The sequence below is a fragment of the Ailuropoda melanoleuca genome, chromosome 1, assembly GCF_002007445.2.
Source record: "Ailuropoda melanoleuca isolate Jingjing chromosome 1, ASM200744v2, whole genome shotgun sequence".
Classification (NCBI taxonomy): domain Eukaryota; kingdom Metazoa; phylum Chordata; class Mammalia; order Carnivora; family Ursidae; genus Ailuropoda; species Ailuropoda melanoleuca.
In genome coordinates this window covers 155,352,301-155,371,304 of record NC_048218.1, presented here as the reverse complement: position 1 = coordinate 155,371,304, position 19,004 = coordinate 155,352,301, and the positions used below count along the sequence as shown (strand labels likewise).

General features: G+C 40.3%; 1 protein-coding gene across 4 annotated transcripts in view; it reads left to right on the top strand.

The window, feature by feature from the left end:
- Positions 1-19,004, top strand: part of CRPPA (CDP-L-ribitol pyrophosphorylase A) — a 290,868-nt gene that overhangs the window by 10,098 nt on the left and 261,766 nt on the right. For all 4 annotated transcript variants that reach the window (XM_011222602.3, XM_034668623.1, XM_034668614.1 and 1 more), the window contains exon 2: positions 7,255-7,531. In XM_011222602.3, the coding sequence (XP_011220904.2) occupies positions 7,255-7,531 (277 nt within the window). The remainder of the gene's footprint in view (positions 1-7,254; positions 7,532-19,004) is intronic.

Here is a 19,004-nt window from a genome sequence, read left to right as displayed (position 1 = left end):
TAAGAGTGACTGAAAAGGGGTGTGTTCACTGAAATGTGTTGGGGTGGCATGACATGGTGGGGCTTTGTGCAAGCAAGTTAGGAGTGTCAGCTCTATGCTGGTTCTCACAGGTGGCCATTGCTTATGCTGTGGGGTAGGAGGAGGAAATGGTACCTGTCAGCTCCTTTGCTCCTGGAAGGGTCTCCTAGTTTTAGCTGTCTCCTTAGGCTGTGCTCTGAGATGAGCAAATCACTCTCCGTCTGACTTGCCCCCAGTATTTTTCAAACTGCTGGTTCTACAGTGTATCCACATGGGGTATTGGTCCTGCTGTCTCTTTAAGGGCAGGGACTCCATTTCCTTAAGTCTTTGGGGCTCTCTCAGAGTGGAACCTGGGGATTTTAAAAATTCCAGGCTTTAAGTCCTGCTGGTTTTTAAGAACTCAGGAAAGGTGGCCCATTTCACATTCAAAGGCAAATAAGAGATTCCTTCTCCCAGTGCATGGGCTGCTGGTGTGAAAATCTGTTTTCTGCCCTTCTCAGTGCCATCAGCTCCCTCCCCACCACAGGTGGCAAGGTCCCTTTTGCTCTCAGACTGTGTCTTGGCCCTTCTTACCTTGGCCTCCTCCCTGCCTTTAGTTGTGGAGTTTGTTCTGCCAGCCTTCCAGTCGCTTCATGGGTTATTGAAACTGATCACATTGTTAACTAGTTGTATTCGTTGTATTCGTTGGATGAGGTGAGCCTAGGGTTCTCCTATTCCACCATCTTCCCAGCTTATAGGTGTATTTGTGTAAGTTGATGATCTCATGGCTTATTAGATTTTCTGATTTATTGGATTGTCTCTAATTTTTGCTTTCCTGTGTACTTGTTCTATCTTACTACTCTTTCTGAAAACCCCTGTTTCTATTTAAACAAAATAAAAGAGAAATACATAAATGTTAATTTAAATGAGCAATGTTGATTGCTGGAGTTAAGCTGAAAGTTGGAATGGAGTAGGGGCGACAGGAGAAATCTGTAGACAGGATTGACAGGTTTTAGTGACTAATTGGACTAAAGGTTAAGAAAGAAAAAGGCACTTAAGATAGTTGAATGAATATGTTCAAATACATGAATTTGATATTAAAAAATTATCTTAATGCTTCATTAAGAAAAGGGTCAAATCTGAGTCAAGGGAAGCAAGCAATAGGCCTATATTATGTATTAAAAATACAATAGGACTGTGTTTTGTGTAGGTCAGATGACTAGATGTTTTTGTTAAATTCCCAGTGGGAAGTCCCTCATGGGGCTACTTCAAGAGGAGATTAGGACTGGTAGGTTGGACTTGACAACTGGGAGTCCTTCATGGACCATGATAAGGAGAACTGGCCTTGTGAGGGCAATTGGGAACCAGCCCCTTCACATCAATTCAATACTTTGTTGCTAAAATATGAGGGTGGGTATGGAGGGATGTAAATCTACCAATAATGGCCACAGTACGATCCACGGGTCAGCTACAGTTGCCACTTCCCTTGGGGCCAAACTCCTGCAACCTGGTAAGAGCTCTTTAGAGGGTTTAATAGGACCTGATTTTCCAAATGCTTTATTTAAAAAGCATTTGTGTAAATCTTCTGTTTTCAACTGATCATATTAAACTGCCTAAGCAGAATATTCGAAGTGATTTTTTTAAATTGTGGGAGAAATAAGAGGAACGAAAATCTTCTTCAAAATGTCTGTAGGTGTAATGGAGCTTGAGGTTAGACTTGTAAGTGCCCATGGAATGTGCTAGAAAGGAAATGAGAGAACTTGATAAAAATCCGGCTACAGGAGTTCAGTGTGGACTTGCCTTCAGCTAAGGAGGTCAACCAGATTCATTTATTCAGCAAATATTTGTTCAATAGGCACTGCGTGAGGTAGTTAAGGTTTTTTTCAGTCTTATGATTCTACATTATTAAACTTTAATACTGTAAAAGGCTCTTAATTCTATAACTAGAAAAGAATGTGAATAAATCCTTTGAAATATAAACAGTACTTAAAGGCTTGTACGTGCTGGGAGTATGCTTGGTTGCTGAACAAAATAGCATAACAACGTCATCTCTCAAGAGTGGTCTAAAACCATGTCTTTAAAAAAATTTTTTATTGTGACTTGTTTAAAAGAACATTTTGCATGATGACTCCATTAAACATGTACCTAAATACACACATGTGCATATATATGAAAGACTTTCAAGAAGACCTATCCTTACTCTTTGCTATGTGCTCTAACTTTACTGTTTGGATAATTTCTATTTCACAAAGTGTTAATCTAAGCTCACTAAACTGGCACACTAATAGGTCTTCATCTACAGTTTGAGAAAGACTAGTTTAAAACACTTCACTATTTAGAATTTCCTACAACTTTTGGAAATAGTCAAAGGCCATGGGTATATCTAATTATTTACATCTATTTTGACTGGCTTTGTTTGGAACTTAATTATTTTATAGCTCTTTGAGGGCATTCTAGTAAAATTGGGATTTGTCTTTGGGAGTTCATTAATTCATTGACTCATTGTGCAGATATTTGAATGACAAGTCTAGCAATGTCTTGTCTATTTCCCTCTTACTCAATATCAATATTTGAAAGCAATTTTTGTGAAAAATAGCAACGTGGTCTTTAAGTCTTTAAAATAGCAGGTCTTTAAAAGTTGCTTTTAAGCTATTTTTTCTGGTAAAATTCACTATGAAAAGAGATGCACAGCTTAGGATACAAGATAAGCTCTTGATTATGGAATAGTCTTGCCTACTGATTTACTTGAGTATGTTCTTAAGATTTCTCTAAAAAAAAATGAAACCAAAACCTTAGTGTGATGTCATATTAATAAACTGAGGTCTATTCGATCCCTGTAAATAATTCTTTCCTCTAAACTCAGTCAAATCATAGACCATTATGTCAAATATGTTAAATGAATCCCTGAATAGAGTAAAGGCTTAAACACTTAAACTAATAATTTATTCCTTTCTAATTAAGTCTTCTCTATTCATGGACTCATTTAACAGATATTTTTTAACATATGGTCTGTGAGGTCAGGAATTCTGCCAGTCTTGGTTCATCATTATATCACAATTGTCTAGTATACTGCCTGGCAAATGTTAGATGTTTATTTTTGCTTGAATTACAGAAAATTACAGGCAACTTGACATTTTGACTACAAATGCAACAATATTATATGGTTCATCACTAATATGATGAAGTGCTGGAGACACAGTGGATGCGGACATGCTCTTCTTGCTCTTGGATTTTACCACATCCTTCTCAGAGACTATTAGTTCATTTGCAGAGGTTAACCATGTGCTCCAAAATGAGATTTGGGTCCACCCAGTTCCCATCATTTCCTAGGTGTGAGATTATGGGCAAGTCATTGCTTCTGTGTCATCTATAAAGTGGTAATGACAGTGACTTCTTACAATCTGATAGATTTTGCAGGCTAGTACTCTACACAGTATGTATCACCTAGCAAACCATCAATCTTGGTTGCTGTTAATATTACTAATTCTACTTGGTATAGAATGTGCCAAGCTCTGAGGTGTAGACTTTGCTTTTTATGAGTTGACAGCTTAGTGAGGGAGATAGAAAAGGCAAACTGTGGAATACGATGCTAAGTCTCTCTAGCAGTAAGAGTACTCTGGAAGTGGAGAGTGGGGATGCTGCCCCCAGAATGACTAGTAAAGCTTCCTGGGGGAAGCCATCTTTGGACCGACAGCTGAACAGGTGGGACCGAGCCTCCTACTTTCCTCCCAACCCAGAATGGGTGGTAGGTGTGCTGGGAAGGAGACAAGGTAGTGTAAGCTAAGACCTGGGTGTGAGAGAAAATATCCTGAGAGTAAGAGGGACATGATAGAGATGAAATGGTGTAGGGACGAGTGGGCTGAGGTCACATCTTGAAGGGCCCAGCTCAAGAACCAGCGGGGGGTGACCTTAGATTTGCACATGAGAAAAATCCTCCAGAAGTGGTGAGAATGAGTTGTGTTGGGATAAGATGGGAAGGAGACAAGCCAAGAGGATGGTGTAATGGGAGATGAGTGCCTTGATCACAGTTGTGTCAGTGAAGACAGAACCTTGGGAAGCTTCACATTTTGGGGATACAAACTATCACTTGTCACTTGCAGGGGGCTTTAAGTACAGTATAAATTCTAAACTGTTAAGTATGCTGTGATCAATGAAGTTTGCAATGAAAGGAATGTGGGATGGATGGACTATGAACCGAAGAGCAACCTACACTGAGTCTTATTCCCTAATACTTTTTATTGCCTGCACGTAATAATGCATACCTGACTCTCTGGTATTTTGTGAATATTACTGCATTGTCTTAGTTCACTTGTGATTAAAATTCCCCCCCAGTGTCTAACAAAACATAAGTAATCTTGGCCTTAGAGCAGCCTAAAGTTCTGGAAATGAAGGTAAGGAGTCAAATGACTCAACACACAACTATATCACATAGCAAAAGTTAAACTCATTGCTGAGTTTCTATAGCTAACCAGGTTAACAAAGAGCTTCTTGCATTGTCATAACCCTTGAGTCCATGCTGTCTTGTCAGATGTTATGCTGTTTCTGGTAGATAAGACTGACCATGGTCATTAACGCAACAAATAAATTAGTGTTTATTAGGTACTAGGTGAAACGCAATGGACAAAACAGATGTTGTCTGTGCCTGCTATCATGGCACCTATCTTCTAGAAGATGGAGCGTCTTCTTTTGATGAAGAGTGGTGAAACTATTTCAAGTACGTTGTAGTCTAAGATGGTAGTGTAGGAAAACTAAGTATGATGTATATATCATCTAATTGTTTCCCACGTAAGAGATAGGAGAGGAGGAGGACTACAGGAGTTGAGAACATGACTAAGGCTCAAACCATAGTAAATGCTTAATCTAGGTTAACTGTTTTGTATTCTGTCATAATTGATTTATTTTGCCAATCTTACTAGGTTATTAACTCTAATTTATCTCTTAAATGCCATCTACAAACTCAGTTTGGTAGCCAGGCTACAATTACTGTATTGTCAAGAATGCAGCAGCAGCCGCCTCCTATCTGGTCTATCTGCATCCTTTCCCTGTCTACTAAATCTCTTCTCCACCTTGCAGCAAAAGTAAAATTGAGGCTTCTAAATTAGTTTACTATTGCTGCTGTTGAAAGAAAGAAAAAAGCCCATGAACTGAGTAGCTTAAAGCAACATGAACTGATTACCTTAAACTTCTGTAAGTCAGAAGATTCAGAAGTTTGAAACAGGTTTCACTGGTCTAAAATATAAAGGTGTTGGCAGTGCTATGTTCAATTGGGAAGCTCTAGGGGCAATCCATTTACTTGCCACTTTCTAGTTTCTGGAGGTCATTCACGTTCTTGGACTTGTGGTCCTCTATCACACTGAGCACTGCTTCTGTTAACTCCTCTCCTGTTTTAACTCTTCTGCCTCTTGTTCATGTGTAAGGACTCTGGTGATTATATTAGACCTACCCAGAGAGTCCAGAATGACTCTTCCATCTCAAGATCCTTAACTTCTGTGAAGTTCCTTCTGCGTGTAGGGTTATACCTTTGCAGGTTTGGGAAATTAGGAGGTGACCCTATTTTAGGGGCCTTTCTGTCCTAAAACAATACCTAGAACATTTGGGTGGGTGAGCATTTTTCCTCCTTTTCCTCCCCCTCCTCCCCCTCCTCCCNGTGTAAATGTCCTTTTCTGCATAAAGGGTTTTCTGTTATAACATTAAAACCCATAACATGGTCTGGGACGTCCCTGTGGCCTAGCCCAGGCTGGCTCTTGCCTGGACCTCCAGCCTCTTCATAGGCTCTTCTCCCCTTTGCTTAAAGGATATGACTCAAGTGGTTTCCTGGCCATCAGGATCTTGACATGGCCTTTGCTTCCATCAGCCTTTCGTACCCCTTTGCCTTTTCTCCCCCTGCCACTCACCATCTGCATCCTACAGCACATTTAGCTTCCTTGGGGAGTGTCATCTTGGCCTTCCCTGTGCTGGTCAAATAGTCCATTTGCTTGCAATCCTGGAGCCTGGCTTTCTTCATAGCACTTGATCACAGCTTGTATTTGTTCCTTGGTGTTCTTTGATCTGTAAGCTCTGCGAAGTCAGTGTTTACTTTCATTGTGTACTCAGTGCTGATCATGGATTCAGTGTACAATAAATACTTATTAAGGGAATGGACTTAAAATGAAAAGACAGTGTGCCTATAAAGTAGCTCTTAGTGTTGTTCATCTGCGTACTGTTGTAGCCACAGGCACAGTGGGGTTTGGATTATGGAAAGGGTTGATTGAATAACAGAAGATTGGAGGTTAATAATTGAGTAAATCAACTGAGTTCATATAAACAAAGTTAATTTCACTAAGTAATATTCAGACCCTTGCATCTTTGTAAAAATGTGCGTAAGACTTGAACTATCTAACATGAACGTGTATCTCACAGGCTAAGAGTTCTTAAAAATGTTTTTGGAGTTCTACTGAATTTTAAAGTGACCTTTATTCAGAGTTGATAGGATGGGTCAGAGACAGTTGGCCTGCTTCAGGCCTGTTGGCTGTGGAACATAGAGTTTAATGACATTAAGCTCTATTAGCACTGGTGTTGAAGAGAAAACTGCCAAGATGTAACGCAGTTGCCTCTCAGTGCTGTGTGCTGTGCAGAGCAATAGGTCAGGGAGTCTTCAGAAAAATGTTGTACAACAGAAAAATTGCTCAATACTTTGTATGACTCAATAGGTTAATTCTCTAATTTTATATTTTATTACAAAGTCTATCATTTTGAGTTTCAACTTATATTTATACGATCTTAGTTTCCCTCTTTCAGCTATAATGTTTCACCTCGATGTAGGCAAAGTTTGTGTTTGATAAGTGATTGAACTTTTTTAGCAATTTAGTGGACTTGACCAAGACACAGAACTCTGGGTTTTTGAAACTGCTTTGAATTGTTCCTAATCTATTGAATACATTATTTGGAAAGAATCCATTTAAAGGGCTATTACTGCATTCTTTTTTCTCAATGTACTGAGATTAATTAATTCAAACTTAATTACTCAGGAATCTGTATTTATTGTATAATGTCTATATAGATGTAATGTTTTATAGTCCATAGTGAAATTATGTTATCAAGTAGAGTATGGAATACTGATGATCAGCCTCTTTACTAGACCTGACAAAATGCATTAAAATGATTTTTTCAGTTTTCAATATCCCTAAGAAGTTACAGTAGTACTTACTAATTCAGTTTGTTATTAGCTTAACTTGTGTAAGGCCCTTTATGTTAAATGTATGCACACTTTTCTTTCAGAGTATGTTGGATAAAGGACATTGTTGTAGCAGTAACTGGAGAGAACATGGACACGATGAAGGGTATCATTCAGAAGTACCAGCATCAGCGCATCTCCCTAGTTGAAGCTGGAGTGACCCGCCACAGGTCAATTTTCAATGGACTGAAAGCGCTGGCAGAGGACCAGCCTGACTCTAACCTCTCTAAGCCAGAAGTTGTGATAATCCATGATGCTGTGAGACCCTTTGTTGAGGAGGATGTCCTTCTTAAAGTTGTCACAGCTGCTAAGGAACATGGGGTAAGTGGTTAAACTTCCAAAAATGGATAAAAGACACACATGCTATAGAAAATGTTAAATTGCTGGGTTTTGATGAAATATTTAAATGTCCGTTTGTTTAAAATAGGCATGTTGACTTAAAGACGTAATGCTCAATTTTTTTAGGAAGCTTGAAGTGTTCTATCATGAGACTGTAATAGAATTTATCTTTTCTTATAGTCCCTCATTACATGAGCTTTTTGGAGAAGAATGTAGTAATGTCTTCAGAGTATGGTTCTGAATGTACATGGAAGGAATGAGAAGCATTGTGCACTTACCCGAAAACACCCAAGAACACTCAAGTCTAAGATGCACATAATAATAAAAAATCGAACTCATCACACCTGAATTGTGTTTTGACTTTTTGGAGGTGGTTTACTTTCCAGCACAAATAGCAGAACAAGATTTTCACACCCTTTAAAGTAAAATCTTTTAAGATGACACAGAATTCTGTGTTCTAGTTCACCAGAAGAACACAGGGATAGCCAAAGCCCTATTATAATCTCCAGAACATCTTTGTTTTAATATTACGAGATAAAATCGTAACGAGTTGAGGTTTATAGTCTAAATTTGAGACAGAGTGAAAATTACTGTATGCACTTGGTACAGCATGGTAGCAACAGGCTGTGGAGTGGGCCATGCGTAGGCCCAGTTTTCAGGCTTTCTAATTAGTGGCGTATGAGCAATTTGCGCAACCTCCTCGAGCCCCTTTGCCTTGTAAAAATACAGATGCTAATCCTTGTGGTTTTTTTAGGGTTGGAAATTAGGTGTTAACTACTCAGTAGAGTGCTAAGTACTTAAAAATAAAAAGGTATTAAGATGAATTACAACACCCAGGATTGTAGACGGAGTCCTTTAAGCCTTCTTTGCCAGGTGGGTGGTAAGTTGAAAAAAATACCTATCTGGAAAAGATACTATGTGATTTCTCCTTAGTTACCTATATGGAAGTGCAATCTCTTTCTCAGGAAATTGTTGCTAATGTGTTCTCTCCCTGCAACATGAATTCCTTTTAAACCTGTATGAGAATTCCAAATTCGAAGAAAACCTTTTTCTTGAGTGTAACTTCAAAAAGTTACCTCGATGGAGTGAAAATTGTGATAGAGGTATGTTAGGTGACCTCAAAAGTGGATCAGGGCTCCCCTACTTCTTCTGTGACTCCTTCCTGTTCTGCCGGCTCCTCAGCTGTGCTAGAGGCAATATAATCACTTAGAAGTGCCCTAAGGAGGAATCAAGCAGTACAGGACTCTGTACCTTCAGGAATTAGAGTGAAACTTGACAAATTTGATAAGTTCCTAGGGAGGACTAGATAGTTGGGGCAGATAATTAAAAATTTATAGTCCTTGGTGAGTATAGAGGTCTTTGCCTATATTACCTTTTGGAAAACTATCAATCAAGCTCACTATAGAAATTAAACATTTGGAATTGTTGGTCAATTACTCTTTTTGAGATCTTATTTCAAAAATTGCCAGTAAAGTGATACTTTTGGTAGTAGGTCTGAAACTGAAGAGGATTCTCCTACTGCTGTGGTTCTAAGCCAAGATAACCTAGTTTAACTGGTGACTTAATGAAACATTAACATGTATAGCAGTTATGACTTTTTTTTTTTGTTGTTGATTTATTGGAATTCCTTGACTATCTTTATAATTAACATTAATCAAAATAACATGTACTATGTACATGATTAAATCATACGTGGTATTTTCATGAAATTGCTGGAACTTGGCATTAAGAAGCTAGTTGTAAGTGCTATCTTCACAATTTATTTTGAAGCTTCAGAAACCTGGCGTCTGCTAGAAACAAGGTCTTGTTTTGATGGTGTTAGGGAATAATTTTCAATAAAGTAGAAAATGAGTTTCATACAGATACATAAAATGCTTAACATGCTCATGTTACTAAAGAAGGAACCAGGCACATGTTAGAATTGGAGAAGCACACATTTTCATGAAATCAATACTGAAATGAACTCACGTAGGCAAAACTGTTCTTCCCCCCTTCCCCCGCATGTGAGGGGTGTCAGTCTTCAACTAGGCAGAGTTGATTTGCACCCTGATAGGCAAGAATGATTTTTGCATTGCTGTTAATTACCTGTAACTTACGAAAGTTGTAATACAGCTCAAAGGCAATGGAAGGTTACATTCAGCTAATCTAGAAGGGTTGTCTTTAAACGATACGTAGTCTTACTTTGAAGACGCTCAGTATCTCTTGGTTATCCTAAATTTTAAAGGTTAGGATAGTGACCTAAACCTTAGGTAATCCAGGTACTACTTCATGCCAATACCCTCACACCGTTTTAAATTCTAATTATAAAAACATAAATGGAATTGAGACTTGGCACTGGTAGTTGAAGTTCTTGTATTGGTGGAAAGGAATGACACCTTCTTACCCTCTAGGCATTAAACTGCCCAAGACTGGTCTGAATTGGATACCATCCCAAGGCAAGAAAATGGTGAAGGCTCAGCTTAGTCAGAGACACTAAACCACTCGTTTTCCATGACTTCTTTTGAACTAATTCTCCTTTGTCCTCTTAATTATGTTGCATAGATTCTTAATGGATTCATTTTTGTTCTCTTAGCTCTTAACTTTCAAGCTGTACCCAAAGTTCCTTTGCAGATAAATCCTTTCTTGCATAAGGTAGACCCTGAGACCACCCCTTGGAGGGCATACATGTTAAAGGGAATTGTGAAATTTTAACTTGTTGGTTTAAAAAACATTTTCAAATTGAAGTTGGATTATCTCAAAATACTAAGGTGTCCCAAATTAAGGCTGTTAATTGAGTTATCTGCATACAGGAACTGTCACAGGGACCCAGGTCATCTTATCTGTATAAGCTTCATTTCTGGGTTCCATGGAGGGGAGAAGACTTTGGTAGAGCTAGCAGGTAAATCCTTTCAAGGTTATCTCTGCCTTTTATTTGATCATTTGCTAGGGTATAAATATCTAAGTTGATAACTATTTTTTCTTTCTCAGTGCTTTGAAAATATAGTGTCTACTTGTGAGAAGTCTGTTGACCAGTATAATAGTATCCCATTACCAGTCTAATTGTATCCCTTGAAAGTTACCTGCCTTTTCTATCAGGCTGATTTTTGAAAAATTTATTTTATTCAAGTTTTTCTTTAAATTCCAGTTAGTTAACATACAGTGTAATATTAGTTTCAGGTGTAGAATTTAGTGATTCAACACTTCCATACAGCACCTGGTGATCATCATAAGTACCCTCTGTAATCTCTTTCCCCCCCATATGTTCACCTGTTGTTTCTTAAATTCCATACGGTATTTGTCTTTCTCTGATTGACTTACTGCATTCCGTGTAATAGTCTCTAGCTTGATCCATGGCCTTGCAAATGGCAAGATTTCTTTTCTTTTTCTTTTTCTTTTTTTGTTTCTTTTCCTTTTCTTTTCTTTTCGTTTCCTTTCTTTTCTTTTCCTTTTGGCTGGGTTATACTGCGTTGCACATATATACCACATCTTTTTGATCCATTCATCAATAGATGTTTGGGCTCTCGCTGTAGTCTGGCTATTGGATAATGCTGCTATAAACATCGGGAAGCATGTGTCCCTTCAAATCTGTATTTTTGTATTCTTTGGGTAAATAACTAGTAATGTGAATCTTAGGGTAGTTCTATTTTGAACTTTTTCAGGAACCTCCATACTCTTTGTTAGAGTGGTTGTGCCAGTTTGCATTCCTACCAATAGTGTAAGAGGTATCCCCATTTCTCTGCCTCCTTGCCAACACTTGTTTCCTGTGTTGTTAATTTTAGCCATTCTGGTAGATGTGAGGTAATATCTCATTGTGGTTTTGAATTTCCCTGATAAGTGGTGTCAAGCATCTTTCACGTGTCTGTTAGCCACCTGTATGTCTTCCTTGGACAATGTCTGTCCAAACTCTTTATCTCTCCTTCTGTTATGAAAGATAGCTTTGTTGAATAGATATTCTTGGCTGCAGATTTTTCCCATTCAGCACATTGAAGATACTATGCCACTCTCTTCTGGCTTGCCAAGTTTCTTTGTGGAGATCTGTGTAGAACTCTAGACCATAAGGCTAGACTTATGGGTCTTCCCTTGTAAGTTAGGGACTTTTGTTGCTTTTAGGATTTTTTTCTTTTATTACTATATTTTGCAAATTTAACTACAGTGGTGTCTTGATGTGGCCTGTTTTTGTTGATTTGAATGAGAATTTTCTGTGTCTCCTGGATTGGGATCTCTGTTTTCTCCCCTGATCAGGGAAGTTTTCAGCTATTTCCTCAAATAAACTTTCTGCCTCCTTTTCCCTCTCTTCTTCCTCTGGACTCCTATGATAAGAATCTTAGTATGTTTGATAGAGTCATTGAGTTCCCTAAGTCTACTCTTGTGATCCATAATTCTCTCTTTCATTCAACATTTTCTATAATTTTATCTTTTATATCACTTACTCATTCCTCCGCTTCTTCCATCCCTGTGGTCATTACATCCATTTGGTTTTGAATCTCAGTATTGCTGTTTTAATTTCTGCCTGATTGTTTTTTATAAAGCTCTTTTCTTCTGTGTTGTAAGGTTCTCCCTGATGTCTTCCATGTTTTTCTCAAGCCTGGGGAGTACCCTTATGACTGTTGCTTTAAATTCTCCATCAGGCATATTACTTGTATCTGTTTTGATTAAATCTCTGGCCGTGACCTTTTCTTGATCTTTTCTGTGGGATGAATTCTTCCATATAGTTATTTTTGTATAGGTCTCTGTTGTCTTGTATGTTTTAGAAAAGCCTGTTATGGACAGGAGAGGAGTTAAGATAGCGGAGGAGTGGGGGACCCCATTTCAGCCAGTCCCCTGAGTTGAGCTGGATAGGTACCAGACCAGCAGGAACATCCATGGAATCAGCCTGAGACGCAGGAAGATACATCTAGATCTCTACAAATGAACATCTCCAGCGCTGAGTATTGAGGTATGAAGCAGGGAGCCATGAAACTGCACACAGATATCGGAAGATAAATGGAAGGGGGAGGGAGACCGGGAAGTGGTAGCCACCTGCACGGGGGAGCGGGCGGACCGCGGACCTGCACCCGTGAGCCAAGGGCACGCACTACCAAGCATCTCACGGAACTCCGGAACTCCGGTGTGCTCACTGGATCCAGACTGAGACCGGGAGCTCCGGGAGCGTGCACGGGGCGGCTGGCGGGCCACCTGCACCGGGGAGTGGGCGGACTCACGGACAGCACCCCGAGACAGCAGACTGAGACCGGGAGCTCCGGAGGCGCGCGCGGGGCGGCTGGCAACTGGCGGCTGGCGGGGTTAGAAACACAAAGGACAGAGACACGCCGACCCTGGAAGTGAGGGCTGGGACACCAGGTGTGGGGCGCACAGCCCGGGATGCTACAGGGTTGAGCAGCACCAACAGAAACAGAGTTAAAGTGGCCAGAACATCAGTGGAGAACGGGCCGCAATCCCTCTGTTCTGTGACAGAGGCTGAATTTCGGCCGCTGCTGCTCTGACTCTCAGAAGAGGCACAGCAGACCATCAGGGAAAGCTGCCAGAGAGCAAAAGCCCGGAAACACCGGCTCACAGCGTGCCCATCCCCATCCTCCCTCGCAGGAGACACGGAGACTCTACCCGAACAGGCTTTCCTGAGTACCGGCCGACAGGCCCCTCCCCCAGAAGGCAGGCTGAAAAATCAAGAAGCCCACAACCCGGGGCACCTGAGTGGCACAGTCATTAAGCTCCTGTCTTCGGATTAGGGCATGATCACAGTGTTCCAGAAAGGAGCCTCTCATCAGGCTTCTCCGTGGGGAGCCTGCTTCTTCCTCTCCCACTCCCCTGCTTGGGTTCCCTTTCTTGCTGACTGTCTGTCTCTCTCTCTCAAAATAAATCTTTGAAGAAGAAGCCCACATCCCTAAGATCTCTATAAAACAAGGGTGCACGGCCTGGGTCCCAGTCAATAATTTGGGCTCTGGACAACTCTGCAATCTCTCCTCATCAGAATGACGAGAAGGAGAAGTCCCCCCCAGCAAAGAAAAGATAATGAGTCTGTGGCCTCTGCCACAGAATTAATACATATGGATGTATCCCAATTATCAGAAATGGAATTCAGAGCAACAATGGTCAAGATGATGAGTAAACTTGAAAAAAGCATCAGAGAAAGCGTTGCTGAGAATATAGAATCCCTAAGGGCAGAAATGAGAGCGAATCTGACAGAAATTAAAAACTCAGTGGGCCAAATACAGTCAAAACTAGAGGCTCTGACGGCCAGGGTCACCGAGGCAGAGGAACGCGTTAGCGAATTGGAGGATGGGTTAGTAGAAGAAAAAACGAAAATAGAAGCTGGTCTTAAAAAAATCCACGCCCACGAATGTAGATTACGGGAGATTACTGACTCTATGAAACGATCCAATGTCAGAATCATCGGCATCCCTGAAGGGGTGGAGAAAAACAGAGGTCTAGAAGAGATATTTGAACAAATTGTAGCTGAAAACTTCCCTAATCTAGCAAGGGAAACAAGCATTCGTGTCCAAGAGGCAGAGAGGACCCCATCCAAGCTCAACCAGGACAAACCTACGCCACGGCATGTCATAGTGCAATTCGCAAATATTAGATCCAAGGATACAGTATTGAAAGCGGCCAGGGCAAAGAAATTTCTCACGTACCAAGGCAAAGGTATCAGGATTACGTCAGACCTGTCTACAGAGACCTGGAATGAGAGAAAGGCTTGGGGGGGCATTTTTAAAGCTCTTTCAGAGAAAAACATGCAGCCAAGGATCCTTTATCCAGCAAAGCTGTCATTCAGAATTGATGGAGAAATAAAGACGTTCCAAAATCGCCAATCATTAACCAATTTCGTAACCACGAAACCAGCCCTACAGGAGATATTAAGGGGGGCTCTATAAAGGTAAAAAGGCCCCAAGAGTGATACAGAGCAGCAAGTCACAACCGATACAAAGACTTTAAAGAGAAATGGCATCATTAAAATCATATCTGTCAATAATCTCTATCAATCTAAATGGCTTAAACTCTCCCATAAAACGCCACAGGGTTGCAGATTGGATAAAAAGACATGACCCATCCATTTGCTGTCTACAAGAGACTCATTTTGAACCCAAAGATGCATTCAGACTTAGAGTAAGGGGATGGAGTACCATCTTCCACGCAAATGGACCTCAAAAGAAAGCTGGAGTAGCAATTCTCATATCAGATAGACTGGATTTTAAACTAGAGGCCATAGAGAGAGATACAGAAGGGCACTATATTATTCTTAAAGGAAGTATTCAACAAGTGGATATGACAATTATTAATATATATGCCCCCAACAGGGGAGCAGCAAGATACACAAGCCAACTCTTAACCAAAATAAAGAGACATATAGATAAGAACACAGTAATAGTAGGGGACCTCAACACCCCACTATCAGAAATAGACAGAACACCCTGGCAAAAACTAAGCAAAGAATCAAAGGCTTTGAATGCCATACTCGACGAGTTGGACCTCATAGATATATATAGAACACTACACCCCAGAACCAAAGAATACTCATTCTATTCAAATGCCCATGGAACATTCTCAAGAATAGATCATGCTCTGGGACACAAAACAGGTCTCAGCCAATACCAAAAGATTGAAATTATCCCCTGCATATTCTCAGACCACAACGCTCTGAAATTGGAACTCAACCACAAGGAAAAACCTGGAAGAAACTCAAACACTTGGAGGCTAAGAACCATCCTGCTCAAGAATGACTCGATAAACCAGGAAATCAAAAAACAAATTAAACAATTTATGGAGACCAACGAGAATGAATACACAACGGTCCAAAACCTATGGGATACTGCAAAGGCAGTCCTAAGGGGGAAATACATAGCCATCCAAGCCTCACTCAAAAGAATAGAAAAATCTAAAATGCAGTTTCTATATTCTCACCTCAAGAAACTGGAACAGCAACAGAGGGACAGGCCTAACCCACTGACAAGGAAGGAGTTGACCAAGATTAGAGCAGAAATCAATGAATTAGAGACCAGAACCACAGTAGAGCAGATCAACAGGACTAGAAGCTGGTTCTTTGAGAGAATCCATAAAATTGATAGACCACTGGCAAAACTTGTCCAAAAACAAAGAGAAAGGACTGAGATTATTAAAATTATGACTGAAAAGGGAGAGGTCACGACCAGCACCATTGAAATTGCAAGGATTATTAGAAACTTTTATCAACAGCTATATGCCAAAAAACTAAACAATCTGGAAGAGATGGAGGCCTTCCTGGAAACCTATAAACTACCAAGACTGAAACAGGAAGAAATAGATTTCTTAAATAGGCCAATTAACTATGAAGAAATTGAGTCAGTGATAAACAACCTTCCAAATAATAAAACTCCAGGCCCAGACGGTTTTCCTGGGGAATTCTACCAAACATTCAAAGAAGAAATAATACCTATTCTCCTAAAGCTATTTCAAAAAATAGAAACAGAAGGAAAGCTACCAAACTCATTCTATGAGGCTAATATTACCTTGATCCCCAAACCAGGCAAAGACCCCCTCAAAAAGGAGAATTACAGACCGATTTCTCTAATGAATATGGATGCCAAAATCCTCAACAAGATCCTTGCTAATAGAATCCAACAGTACATTAAAAGGATTATCCATCATGACCAAGTGGGATTCATACCTGGGATGCAAGCATGGTTCAACACTCGCAAATCAATCAATGTGATACATCATATCAACAAGAAAAGACTCAAGAACCATATGATCCTCTCAATTGATGCAGAAAAAGCATTTGACAAAATACAGCATCCTTTCCTGATTAAAACCCTTCAGAGTGTAGGAATAGAGGGTACATTTCTCAATCTCATAAAAGCCATCTATGAAAAGCCTACTGCAAGCATTATTCTCAATGGGGAAAAGCTGGAAGCCTTTCCCTTAAGATCAGGAACACGACAAGGATGCCCACTCTCGCCACTATTATTCAACATAGTACTAGAAGTCCTTGCAACAGCAATCAGAAGACAAAAAGGGATCAAAGGTATCCAAATCGGCAAAGAAGAAGTCAAACTGTCTCTCTTTGCAGATGACATGATACTCTATATGGAAAACCCAAAGGAATCCACTCCCAAACTATTAGAAGTTATAGAACAATTCAGTAAGGTGGCAGGATACAAAATCAATGCCCAGAAATCAGTTGCATTTCTATACACGAATAACGAGACTGAAGAAAGAGAAATTAGGGAATCCATCCCATTTACAATAACACCAAAAACCATGCGTTACCTTGGAATTAACTTAACCAGAGACGTAAAGGACCTATATGCTAGAAACTATAGATCACTTTTGAAAGATATTGAGGAAGACATAAAAAGATGGAAAAATATTCCATGCTCATGGATTGGAAGAATTAACATAGTTAAAATGTCCATACTACCCAGAGCAATCTACACTTTCAATGCTATCCCGATCAAAATACCGAGGACATTTTTCAAAGAACTGGAACAAATAGTCCTTAAATTTGTATGGAACCAGAAAAGGCCCCGAATCTCCAAGGAACTGTTGAAAAGGAAAAACAAAGCTGGGGGCATCACAATGCCGGATTTCGAGCTGTACTACAAAGCTGTGATCACAAAGACAGCATGGTACTGGCACAAAAACAGACACATCGACCAATGGAACAGAATAGAGAACCCAGAAATGGACCCTCGGCTCTTTGGGCAACTAATCTTTGATAAAGCAGGAAAAAACATCCGGTGGAAAAAAGACAGTCTCTTCAATAAATGGTGCTGGGAAAATTGGACAGCTACATGCAAAAGAATGAAACTTGACCACTCTCTCACACCATACACAAAAATAAACTCCAAATGGATGAAAGACCTCAATGTGAGACAGGAATCCATCAAAATTCTAGAGGAGAACATAGGCAACAACTTCTATGACATCGGCCAGAGCAACCTTTTTCACGACACATCTCCAAAGGCAAGAGAAATAAAAGATAAAATGAACTTATGGGACTTTATCAGGATAAAGAGCTTCTGCACAGCCAAGGAAACAGTCAAAAAAACTAAGAGACAGCCCACGGAATGGGAGAATATATTTGCAAAGGACACCACAGATAAAGGACTGGTATCCAAGATCTACAAAGAACTTCTCAAACTCAATACACGAGAAACAAATAAACAAATCATAAAATGGGCAGAAGATATGAACAGACACTTTTCCAATGAAGACATACAAATGGCTAACAGACACATGAAAAAATGTTCAAAATCATTAGCCATCAGGGAAATTCAAATCAAAACCACACTGAGATACCACCTTACGCCAGTTAGAATGGCAAAGATAGACAAGGCAAGAAACAACAATTGTTGGAGAGGATGTGGAGAAAGGGGATCCCTCCTACATTGTTGGTGGGAATGCAAGTTGGTACAGCCACTCTGGAAAACAGTGTGGAGGTCCCTTAAAAAGTTAAAAATTGAACTACCCTATGACCCAGCCATTGCACTACTGGGTGTTTACCCCAAAGATACAGACGTAGTAAAGAGAAGGGCCATATGCACCCCAATGTTCATAGCTGCATTGTCCACAATAGCCAAATCATGGAAGGAGCCGAGATGCCCTTCAACAGATGACTGGATTAAGAAGCTGTGGTCCATATATACAATGGAATATTACTCAGCTATCAGAAAGAACGAATTCTCAACATTTGCTGCAACATGGACGGCACTGGAGGAGATAATGCTAAGTGAAATAAGTCAAGCAGAGAAAGACAACTATCATGATTTCTCTCATCTATGGAACATAGGAAGTAGGATGATCGGTAGGGGAAGGAAGGGATAAAGAAGGGGGGTAATCAGAAGGGGGAATGAAACATGGGAGACTATGGACTATGAGAAACAAACTGAAGACTTCAGAGGGGAAGGGGGTGGGGGAATGGGATAGTCTGGTGATGGGTAGTAAGGAGGGCACGTATTGCATGGTGCACTGGGTGTTATACGCAACTAATGAAGCATCGAACTTTACATCGGAATCCGGGGATGTACTGTATGGTGACTAACATAATAAAAATATCATTAAAAAAAAAGCCTGTTATATTTCCTGCTCCTGGGTATAATGGCTTTATGAAGAAGATATCGTATAGTTTCCAGGGTCTGGTGCTTCAGGGAGTGTCTCCAGTGTGTACTCTGTTCTCTGCTGTTGAGTTTTGGCTGCACTGTCCCTCAGGTCAGTCATCTGCAGAGGCTCTCCTTGCCTGTAGTGGGCAGTGTTTGGATCTTGCCAAGAATGTGGCAAGTTTAAACTAGATGTGCTTTGGTCTGCTTGTTAAATGAGACCTGATGATATTTACACTAGAACTGAAGCCTTTCAGAACTCAATGGTTGGAAGATGTGTGGAAGGGGGATAGGGTGGGCTGGGTTGGTCTTCTGAGGGGGATGGTTTTGCTACACTGGGATGGACGCAGGTTTTACCTAGAAGGGCAGTCACACCAGAGCTTAGGGGCATGGAATATGCAGCA